The sequence below is a fragment of the Cnephaeus nilssonii genome (assembly GCF_951640355.1).
Source record: "Cnephaeus nilssonii genome assembly, chromosome: 21".
In the NCBI taxonomy this organism is placed as follows: domain Eukaryota; kingdom Metazoa; phylum Chordata; class Mammalia; order Chiroptera; family Vespertilionidae; genus Cnephaeus; species Cnephaeus nilssonii.
In genome coordinates, this window is record NC_137092.1 from 31,065,269 (window position 1) to 31,077,539 (window position 12,271).

Here is a 12,271-nt window from a genome sequence, read left to right on the forward strand (position 1 = left end):
GGCTAACGGGCAAGTTTCACTGGTGACCAGGACTACTTGCCCCCGCACTGCTCCCATAAAATAAGGTATGTGTTTCTGGCCCTTGGCACCTCTGCTCCTAGTTCAACTCTTGTCCTTGCTGCCACACCGTAACTGGGGGATACGGATGGAGCAGAGTGAGTGAGACGGGACAAATGGGCATTACATACGCCAGGATTCACATGGTGTGGCCCTGCCACTGTGTCTGCTGGCATCCTGTCCTAAGTGTGGAGCCTACCTCACCTGGATCCTCTTACTTCTTGTCTTATATCTGAACACTTGGCAGTGGAGGCAAATTCAGCTAGTAAGAACAGTGACACACTACAGTTCTACAAAATGTTGTCTAGGACAGAAGTTGTAAAAACTGGCAAATCTAAAAGAAAGAAATTTAAAAGTAAATACTACCTTATAAAACCCTCTAGATGACCTTTATAATTTTTATCTTTACAGAAATATTTTTATAAACTTTCTAGAACATGGAAAGACTTCAAATGTGTAACACCCCTATTTTTGGTGTTAATTTTCACATTTTTGCTCCAAAAGAAGAAATAACTTAAAACACAACCAACTGACACCACGAGTTCAAATTTCGTTAGTGAAACTGAGCATGACTTATCTCTTCCATATTCTATGATAGGAAAATGCAAAACCGTTATTTTTTAAAATATTAATGGGCAGCCTCCCAATATAAAAATATCCCAAATAAAATAAATTTTTAAAAGACACAAACATAAATAGAAACCTCACTCATTATGAAACCGACAACTACTTGCAGAATGTTTTTTAAAAAAGATCTATCTTGAGGTTGAAACTTGGGGGAAGTTAATTTTTCAATATTTTATGTATTGCTCTCATTTTCAGCTATCCATCTTCCTGGGAGGGGGCGCTGCAAAATGGTTGAGACACCCTCAGTAAGTCCGCTGGTTAAAGATTAGATCGAGGACAGAAACTGGCACAATAAGCCACAAAGTGCTAAGACCTTCTCCTTACCAAGAGGAGGAGCACAGGATTGTTAGTCTTCCAGACAACATTCACTCTAAAAACTCTATGTGCTTTTACTTACTTCAGGGCTCAGGACCGCCGTGCTGTCACTGGGAACATCTTCTTCATATCCTTTATTATGGAAACTTTCTATTTCGTGACCCGTGCTTCCTTCACTCGGGCACTTGTTATATGAGCGTCTTGGGCTGTTGCTGCAGTGGGAAAATTCACATTTACTGTCCCCAATTTCTGAGGGTGTACATGAGAGGTGGGGAGACCCGCTGTCATCCTGATACGGCGGGGGCTGCAGTTCGTCCAGTGGGGGTGTTCTTCTCATTCTCTGAATGCAGTTTCCTGATAATGAGTAAGAATCTGGTCACTGTTTCCAAGTAGCCTCAACACGCAGCACAGTCCACAATCATTGCAAATAACTTTTTTAAAAAGACTGATTGAAAATGTTATGCTTCACTAGTTCAGATGCAGAAGTAAGCTAATCGGATTTCCCACTCTCTCCTCCTGCACAGTGGTATTAGGAAAAAATAAAATATACTCTCAAATACTAGAGAGAGCCAGTTATATAGCATAAAAATGGGAATGATAAATATTCGTGAAATAGCTTACCTAGTTCGTTCTTTCAGAACAAACCTGAAGCATCAGACTTCCTTATGATCTGTGTTCTCTCTAGCCATAGTAGGTAAAAATATTGTAGGTAAAACACACATAAAAACTTCATTTATTTTCCTCAATTACTGAAATGAACTTAGTAAACTAGCATTCAGTTCAACAGCATCAGAAACCATTCTTATCACGTCTACCCGAGATCCGAATCCTGACAGAGGTGCCCTGGAGTCAAGGCCCCATCCATCAGCAAAGGCGGACGAAGGCTGCATTCCCTCCCATTCCACCTCCATCGTCAACATCGGAGACCACCCCCTGCCCCATGCAGCCTGGGGCTGTACTCCATCTAACGGTGGCTCCACCTTGTCCTCAGCAGGCATCTCTGCCTCCATCAGTTAATGTGCAACCGCTTTTCCTTCACTCTTAAACGATCCTTTGAGTTTTTACCTCCACGCTGTATCTCAATGACTGAGGACATGCCTGTGAACAGGATATACGTGGGAGCAGGAGGTGGGCATAAGGAGACAGGGTTCAGTTTACAATTTCAGAACAGCTAAGTCTGTGTAGATAAACCCTGAATGCAACATCAGGTATTACATGTAAATACTGCTCAGTTTTTCTCCTAATGGACTATGGATCTCCTCCTCAACAGGGACCCTGAAAAAAAAAGATAGTTTGTACTAGTCTTTTTTCCTCACTAGCTGCTGCACTATAATAATCCTCTGAAATTCCTTTTGATGTGAGCGGCACAACATAATTTCTGTCTGTTAATACTGTTACACCTTACTTCCTTTGGTTTATTTATGTTTGTTTATGTTTGATATCAGGTAGCTCTCTAGCTGCCTGCCAGCCAGGGTATGTCTACAGCTGAGCCCCGTCACCTGGCTCTTGTCTAGATTTAGTGTACCTGTGCTCCAGACAGGTTACCCAAAGGAGGGTCAGTGGTATTTAAAGATGCTAAGTAGGCTCCACGGGTAGACCTCACCACTGTTTGTGGATTTGAGAGAGACGATTTTAAAGCTGTGAACTGGAATATGCAAAATGTTTTGGAATATACAAATGACATACTACATATATTGGAATGTATAAATATAAATTATTATAAAAATCCTCAACGTGTTGAAAATACCTCCCTTTACTCTTTACTTTTCAAGTAAAAAATGCCCAAATGTATGTAGAATAGGAATTTCATTAAAAAAATAGTTATATGAGGATTTCTCCTTTTTTAAAACTTTTGCAGTAAGGCCTTTTTCTCAAATAGACAACCATGTCATATTGTCCACACAGTGTAATATAATATAATAACTAAGAGTTGGCTTAAACTTAATTGGTATTGGAAAACTTTAAAACAATTGTTGGACAAAATAACATAATGTACGTTACAGTTGTTATATCACACTGTGAACATCCAACCTTAAGAAGAAATTCCTGGTGGGACGATGAAACACCAAAATGATGCTGCCCTATATTACTTTATCCCTCGTTTCATACCTAATTTCATGCACTGTTTTGTGGAAATAACATATCCATATAAGGGTTCATGCATGGGTACATGTTAAGCATTTAAATTTGCTACCTACGGATGGTACAGCACCTACGAAATAAGACAAGGTATCCTCCAACCCTCGAGAAAAACACTGCATGCATGTCCACAGTGACCCGTGGTTCCTAACTGCAGCTCTGGGAGAGGGGGGCCATCCAACACCTGGAGAATTCCCTTTGCAAACGTCTCTGGAAACTTGCCAAAGTTGATTACAGATAGTGGGTCATAAATTAAGGCTCAACACATTTCACAGGACTGGAACATAAACAGGATGTTTTCTGACCACAGTAGAATTAAACTAGAAAAAGAAATAGAACTTTAAAAATTGATAGACATGTAGACAAAATAACTACAAGTCAAAACATACTGTTAAATAACCCATGGATCACAGAAATCACAAAAGAAAGTAGAAAAAATGAAGTAATATGCAGCAGAAGTCAAATAGAAAACATGCTTTTGATAGAAAGCATCAGCAAACCACAAAAGAATTCTTTGAGAACACTCATAAAACTGACAAACTACTGGAAGAGCCTGATCAGGAAGAAAAAGAGAGATGGCATAAATTACTAGTATCTAGAATAAAAATAGGACATCATTTCAAATGCCGTGTCAAAGCTCAAATAGGATACAGAGGGCGTGCACACCAAGGTAGTCCTACCCAGTGCAGCACATGGAGCCTGGGCTGGGTGAGGAAGCCCAGCGCAGAAGCCAGACCTCAGCAGGGAAAGAAGGTTCCCCACTGAGGAGGGCAGCCAGCCTGGGGCAACAAGCTCAACCAGGGGGAGGAGTGTGTCTACCCTGAGCGAAGGAAGCAACCCTACGAGTGGAGTCACTGCCCAAGTAGGATCAGAACCCTGGAGAAGAGACTGGTGTGGGTTGTCAAAGCCCAGGAAGAGGCATCTACACAGGCGTACGTCCCTGGGGAAGGAGGCAGGCATCCATGCAGACAGGCGGCCTGATGTGGGAAAACCAGAGGTAAGTGGGAGGAGGAGGGTGTCCGTGTGTGGTGGTGGCCTGGATTGTGGTGTGAGGGCCCAGGTGGGGTGAGGAAGGCAGCTGTGTGAGGAGAAGGGGGAGTCCTGGAGCTTGGTGTCAGACCTCAAACAGGAAGTTAGAGCTTAGGTGGAGTGATGAGAACATCCCCTGTGGGGCAAACCCACCTGGGTGTCAGGACACGTCCCGAGGACATGCACCAAGGACATGCACAAGTGGGGAAGTCTGCACGGGATATCAGAACCCAAATGACGTGAGGGGACGTGCATACAGAGAGGGGAATTAGCCGTATATATTTTGGTTTCCATTATTAGAGAAGGGAGTTACAAATATGGAAAGGGAGAAAAAACTAGAACAAACTCCATGGTGTTGAATTAGAATTGAAGACATCAGTGTGAACTCAGCTTCTAAATAATAGGCAGAAGCAAATATAGTGTAAATATTCACATAATTTGTATGTATACACACACACATTTCAGAGTACCCTAGCTCTGTCCACTGTGGGGATTGAAGAACAGTATTTCAACAGCAGTGAGCATACCTAGTGCCAAGATCTTGGCTTCTAAATCTATTCTTTACTAAAAGGAACCAGAACTCCAGGAAGAAACGGCTAATTCCGGGGCTGAGAAAGGGAAAGCATGAGACAGACTTAGAAAAGCTCATTGTTTAGGGTAGGGGCACACTCAGAGAATGATGGGGACACGTTCACAGGACAAAGAAGCCAGCTTGCAGGGGTTAGCACTGACCAAATCCCACTAACAATCTGAGTTTCAAAATAAATAATTTTAGTAACTACTTACAACCCATTGAGGGAAGGAGGAAAGCCATGAGTCCATCTAGATATAAATATTTGAAAGAACTTTAAGGAACAGGTAATGGACATAGTGTCAAAGTACCTTCTGACCAAGTACTTAATTAATGAGAGCAACTTTACAATGAGAGGCCTAGTAGATACACCTCCCTCACGGAGAAATCAACGTGAACATTATGAGGAATGGGACAAATCAAAATTGTGCATCACCTCGTATGATGCAGTGAGAGGCATACAGCGCCACTCTGTGGCATTCCAGCTCAGGATGCACAACCCGAATCTAACCATGAAAAATGTCAGAGAAACCTAGACATTCTAAAAAGGAAATGCCTGCCATCTTCAAAAACCAGTGACTGAGGAACTGTTCTAGATGAAGGAGGCGTGACGACTAAAGGCAAAGTATGGTTTTGAACAAGACCCTTTTGCTATAATGGACATTATTTGGAGAGCTGTTGACCATGAATGGGTTCTGAGGATAAGATATAATAATACATCAATGTTAGTAACTTAATTTTGATGGTTGTATAGTGGGTATTTAGGAGAATACTCTTGTTTGTAGAAAATATACACTAAAGTACCTGGGGGTGATAAAGCAGCCGGTCAGTGGGCCACTTATTGTCAAATGGTTCAAGGGCATAAAAGGGACTCTAATATTTTTCCAACTTTTGTTAATTTTGTGAATGTTTTTTTAAAATCTCCATAAAAAAGACACCTTCATACTTTCTGAAAATAAATGTGAAAATCAGATGATATAGACAAATTCCTAGGGAAACACAACCTATCAAAACAAACTCATGAAGCAGCAGGAAAATTATATATTATTATATCTCTTACAGAAATTGAATGCATACTTTAAAACCTTTCTAACAAAGACAACTCCAGACCCAGATGGCTTCACTGGTGAATTTACCATTTAAGGAAGTAAAAAACACGAATCTTATACAAAACATTTCAGATAATATGAAAAAGAGAAAATATTTCTGAAATTAACCTTACCACCAGCATAACCTTGATACCAGGGCCTGATAAAGTATCTTATAAAAAACTAGAGGCCCGGTGCACGAAATTCGTACACGGAGGGTGGTTGTACCTCAGCCCAGCCTGTACCCTCTCCAATATGGGATCCCTCTCACAATCCAGGACTGCTGGCTCCCAACTACGTGCCTGCCTGCCTTCCTGATTGCCCCTAACCGCTTCTGCCTGCCAGCCTTATCACCCCCTAACCACTCTGCTGCCAGCCTGTTTGCCCCTAACTGCCCTCCTCTGCCAGCCTGGTCACTACTAACTGCCCTCTCCTGCAGGGTTGATCACCTCCAACTGCCCTCCCTTGCAGGCCTGGTCCTTCTCAACTGCCCTCCCTTGCAGGCTGGGTGCCTCCCAACTGCCCTCTCCTGCTGGCCATCTTGTGGTGGCCATCTTGTGTCCACATGGGGGCAGGATCTTTGACCACATGGGGGCAGCTATATTGTATGTTGCAGTGATGATCAATCTGTATATTACTCTTTTATTAGATAGGATAGAGGCCTGGTACAGGGGTGGGGGCCAGCTGGTTTGCCCTGAAGGGCATCCCGGATCAGGTGGGGATTCCCTTGGGGCATGGGACGGCCTGAGCGAGGGGCCTGTGGTGGTTTGCAGGCTGGCCACACCCCCTGGCAACCCAAGCGGAGGCCCTGGTATCTGGAATTTATTTTCCTTCTAAAATTGAAACTTTGTAGCCTGGAGCGGAGCCAAGCCTGGGGCTCCCTCCGAGGCTGGCAGCCATTTGTGTTGGGGTTATAATTGAAACTTTGTTGCCTTAAGTGGGTGGGCCTGGCCAGGGTGTGCGGAAAGCTTTGCTTCCCCTGTTGCCAGCAGCAACCCTGGCCTGCTCTCTCAAGCTCCATTCTGCCGCCATTTGTTTGAATTTGTTTACCTTCTATAATTGAAACTTTGTAGTTTGAGTGGAGGCTTAGGCCTGGCAAGGGCAGGCAGAAAGCTGGCTTCCTCTGTTACCTAGGAAACCTTGCTCTCTGTGGCTGTAGCCACCTTGGTTTGGGTTAATTTGCATGCTCACTCTGATTGGATGGTGGGCGTGGCTTGTGGGTGTGTCGGAGGTATGGTCAATTTGCGTATTTGTCTACTATTAGGTAGGATAAGCCAATCTATCTTGTAAACACAGATACAAAAATTCTATACAAAGTATTAACAAACTAAACCTAGAGTCATATAAACAGGGTACCACATACCAACCAACTTGGTTTATACTAAGAATGTAGAGTTATTCTATAAATGTAAGGTGGAATTAACATTAGAATATTTAATTAATTGCATTAAAAGAATAAAGGTAAAAATTATTAAATGCTCTTTTAATCGTACTGAATAAAAGAGCACTTGATAAAAGTTATTATCCATTCATGACAAAAATATCTGCACAACTGGGAATAGAAGCCAATTTCCTCTAACTCAGAAAAGGTATCTTTGAAAGTCCTATAGCAAACATCACTTTTAATGCTGAAATAAATGCTGAAAGCTGTACCTCTAAGGTAGGGACTAAGACAACAATGCCTGTTATCAACACTTCAACTTAACAATGTACTGGAGGTGCTAGCCAGTGCACTAAGGTGAGAAAAAGATGATGCAAAAGAATCGGAAAGAAATAAAACCCATTACTCTCAGATGATAATTGTGATATAGAAACACCAAAATAATTTTAGAGATAAATTAGAGTTAGAAGCAAATTGAGCAAGGTCACTAGATATGAGAGCAATATCAAACATACACACACACACACACCATGAGCAATTAGAAAGTGAAATTTAAAAACAATCCCACATATCATCGCATCAGATAACATCCAATACCTAAGAAGAAATCTAAAATATCACCGTGCATTATTTTCCCAGTTCTTGGGTTTACAATTAGAATGTACACTCTTAGCAACTGGCAGAAGCCACACGTTGGTTTTCTACGCAGTGGCTATTTGGTAGAGGAAGGGACAGCTGGAGACCACTGGGGCTTCCTTTCTCTAGCAACAGGACACTCCCAGGGAAGAGCAGAGACTAGTCTACCATCACAGACTTGAGAACTGCTGATCTCATAAATGTCTTCACTAGCTTGGCCACTGCAAAAATTAACAGGCCTGACAAATGATCATAAGCTTCATTAGAAGATGGCTGCAACTGGAGATGTTCAGCGAATTAAGGCGCCTTGGTATTTGATAGGCAGCTTTAATTTAGCAAATGATTTTTCCTTCAGAACAATCCACAGAGAACAAAGGTAACAGGTTTTCATGGGGCAAAGAGAGCAATACGCCTACTGTCCTGCTATGGGGATTCTTGGGATATATTGCCAGAAGTGGGATTGCTGGGTCAAAAAGCAATTCCACTTGCCGAAACCGGTTTGGCTCAGTGGATAGAGCGTCGGTCTGCGGACTGAAAGGTCCCAGGTTCGATTCTGGTCAAGGGAATGTACATTGGTTGCGGGCACATCCCCGGTAGGGGGTGTGCAAGAGGCAGCTGGTCGATGTTTCTCTCTCATCGATGTTTCTAGCTCTCTGTCCCTCTCCTTTCCTCTCTGTAAAAAATCAATAAAATATATTTTTTTTAAAAAAGCAATTCCACTTTTAATTTTTTTGAGGAAATCATGAAGACAGTTGTTTCTTATCATTTTTCCCAGTGTTCTAATTATTTATCAGAAAAGCAAGTCCTACAGTAGTAATTTCCTCATAGGTTGAAGTGGAAATTCCAAGTCTTCTAATTTTAAATACAATTGGAATAAGCTAGATCACATATTCTTAATGAGAGTAATATTATACCCAAGGGGGTTAAAATAAGCGCTGGAGTGGGGGACAAAAATTGTAGGTATTACAAATTTTGACCAATCAAAGCTTAAACCTACCAAACAAAATCTTACTTAGTAATTTTATTTAGAAGTTAAATTCAAATTAAGTTGATTTATATAAATTAAAATGATCTCTGTAGGGAAGCAACAATGGGAAAAGGTTGAGAAACACTGATCTACTTAGTTTGACAAGTCATTCTACTGAGCTCTAAAAAACATCAGTGACTAAAAAATATATAATAATAAAAGCATAATATGCTAATTAGACCCGACAGCTGAACAACCTTCTGGACGAAGCTGGGGCTGTGAGGGCTGAGGCAAGCTGCCGTGGTTGCAAGCCCCTTGCACGATTTTCATGCATCGGGCCTCTAGTATTGTTATAATCCTAGAGCAGTGGTCGGCAAACCGCGGCTTGCGAGCCACATGTGGCTCTTTGGCCCCTTGAGTGTGGCTCTTCCACAAAAGACCATGTGTGGGCACGCACGTACAGTGCCATTGAAGGAGTACCCTAATTAAGTTAATAACAATGTACCTACCTATATAGTTCAAGTTTTAAAAATTTGGCTCTCAAAAGAAATTTCCATCGTTGTACTGTTGATATTTGGCTCTGTTGACTAATGAGTATGCCGACCACTGGGCTAGAGCTTTAAGCATTCACATCTGTGTCTCACACTACACAAATAGTCAATGAAAAGTCTCCTGACATTCTATTCAACTACTTGACAATTCTAGTGTACACACTCTAAAGAAACATTTTCACATCTTTTTGTTTTAAACCACAGGAACTAAGTAATGTTTATCCTTACTATGTACAAAAATTATATTTTATGGTCAACATAATTTCATTTTTTAAAATGTTTTTCAAGATCCATAGAATTGATTTCATGATCTATCTGCAATTTGAAAATCACTGTACCAGCTTTGCCAGACTACTCATATTTTTTAAAATTGATGGGTATTATCATGCCTCACTAATGTTGGACATGGCTCAATACATTGTTCTTTGTTTTCGATGTCAACCTACAGATGTCCTTTGTTTCCAAGATCCAAGACTCCATATTTCTAGCGTAAAACGTTTCCTGTTCTGTTTTAACAATTCCATCCTTTGTGCCAACATTCCATACCTTTGCACTATATGTAATTCTTTAACAACTATTTCCCCAAATCACAGAAAAATACAACATCTAATAAAAGTGTTTACAACATGTGAAGAAACTGGAACCTTCATACACTTCTGATGGGCATGTACAATGGTACGACCACTTTGAAAAGTAATTTGGCAGTTTCTCAAAATGTTATACATGGAGTTATGATATGACCCAGCATATTCCACTCCTACATTGCATGTACCTAAGAAAAATGAAAACATACATTTCATAATGATTTATACATGAATGCTCATGGCAACATTACTCATAATAAAGAACCCAAATATTCATCAAGTGATGAATGAATAAATAAAATGCGTTTATCTATGCAATGAGATACCAAAATAATATAGTTCTGATACATGTTACAATATGGAAAACCAGTGCAATCATTATGCAAAGTGACAGAAATCAGTCACAAATAGCCACATATTACATTATTCCATTTACATGAAAAGTGTGTGGAACAGGCAAACATTACATATAGACAGAAAATAGATTAGTAGTTGCCTTGGCTGGAGAGTGGTATTGAACAATGACTGCTAATGGGGACAGGATTTATTTTTAAAGTGATGAGAATGTTCTAAAATTAGATTATGGTGATGGCTGCACAGCTCTGTAAATACACTAAAAACCACTGAATTGTACACAAGTGGTTTTTATGGTATGTGATTTACATCTCAATAAAGCTCTTAAAAACATGTATTTCTCCTACTTGTTCTGAGATTCTGAGTAGAGAAACTGACTCTTAACATCCCCCAGGTCTGCAATGTAAGGTCTCAATAGATAAATGAATATTTATGATTACCAAAGATATGCTAGTTGTCGGCAACATAAAAGAAAAAAGATGAAGGCCTACTATCAAAATGCTTAATGTTGCTGAAGGAATGAACCTATGGGAAAGAAAGTTACATAAAATATAACATTTGCAATATTTAAAAATAAATATGTCATGTAGGTACTGCTATCCACAAATTAAGTCCCAGGTTAACATCAAAGACATACTGTTGGTGTCATAAAATCTATGCAATAGAAACATTATGGAGAATTAGAAAAGATATATTGCTTTCTGGAGGGCATTTTCTTTTGATAGAAAAGAATTTATAAAATCTGGACCCAAGTCATCTGTAAACAATCTAACAGAAATTTTTGAAAGAGTGTAGCATGCTTCCTCTAACATTATTAATAAACAATGTGAATGATAGAGCCGGGGTTGCAGGCTGACAAAGAGATGCCTATGTTTGTGTCAACGCCTTATGCTCATACACTAATTTATGGTCTATTTGATGCTTTACAATACTTCACTGTGTAAGAGTGTAGGGTTTGGCCTGGCCAGTGTTGCTCAGTGGTTGAGCACTGACCTATGAACTAGGAGGTCACAATTCAATTCCCATTCAGGACACATGCAGGCTTGATCCCCCAGTAGGGGGCATGCAGGAGGCAGCCCATGGATGTTTCTCTCCCCCTCTCCCTTCTCAAAAATCAATTTTAAAAAGCATATTAAAAAAAAAAAAAAGAATGTGGGGTTTGGTATTAGACAGCCTGGTTCTAACTCCACTTCTGCCATTTACTAGATGTGTGACCTCCTGGTTCATAGGTCCATGCTCAATCACTGAGCCACACCAGCCAGGCCAAACCAAATCCTACACTCTCATACAGTGGAACTTAGAAAGAATAAGTGAATTAGAGCCAGATATTTTTCATTATTTAGTGTTCCTGAGAAAAAGCAACAGAATTTCTAAGTTAGTTTATAGATTAATTTTGCAAGAATTCTGCCCTGTTAAAACTGTACAGAATGCTATGTCACCTTGTTCCAACTGTACAAGAGGCCACAACAAAAAGTAATCAAACAAGGATTTTTCAAAAAGCAAAGTACAGGATTACTTCCCATATCAGAGTCATTTAGCAATATGCTCCATGCCATCTACATTAGCATGAGCATCTTAATTTACAACTTTTACTTTGGTTCTGTCTAGTAGTCAATATTAATCATGACCCTAAATTGTTACTAAAGATCTAATTAAGCTAAGCATAAGAAACAAATCAGAAAGATTTCCATTAAAATATTAAAGAATTCTCATGCATAAGGAATAAATTCCTAGTTATCTTTGAGGGATATAGATAACCACGGGTTTATAATACTCAAATTCCATCAGAGATGTAAAGAATCTAATAAAATAGAGCTGATTTATTTACAAGTACAAATTTTAAATAATATGGTACCTTCTCAAGTCCGCAAGATTTTATATGCTCCTAGATTTTCATGCTCCTGTCAATCAGCATATGCTCATCAGTAAATGAAAGTAAAAAATTAACACAGAAATTAAATCATATCTGCTA

The 12,271-nt window shown here is 40.1% G+C and overlaps 1 protein-coding gene across 2 annotated transcripts in view; it reads right to left on the minus strand.

The window, feature by feature from the left end:
• SYT14 (synaptotagmin 14) overlaps positions 1 to 12,271 on the minus strand; it is a 143,744-nt gene that overhangs the window by 39,175 nt on the left and 92,298 nt on the right. For both annotated transcript variants that reach the window (XM_079761946.1, XM_079761947.1), the window contains exon 5: positions 1,082 to 1,353. In XM_079761946.1, the coding sequence (XP_079618072.1) occupies positions 1,082 to 1,353 (272 nt within the window). The remainder of the gene's footprint in view (positions 1 to 1,081; positions 1,354 to 12,271) is intronic.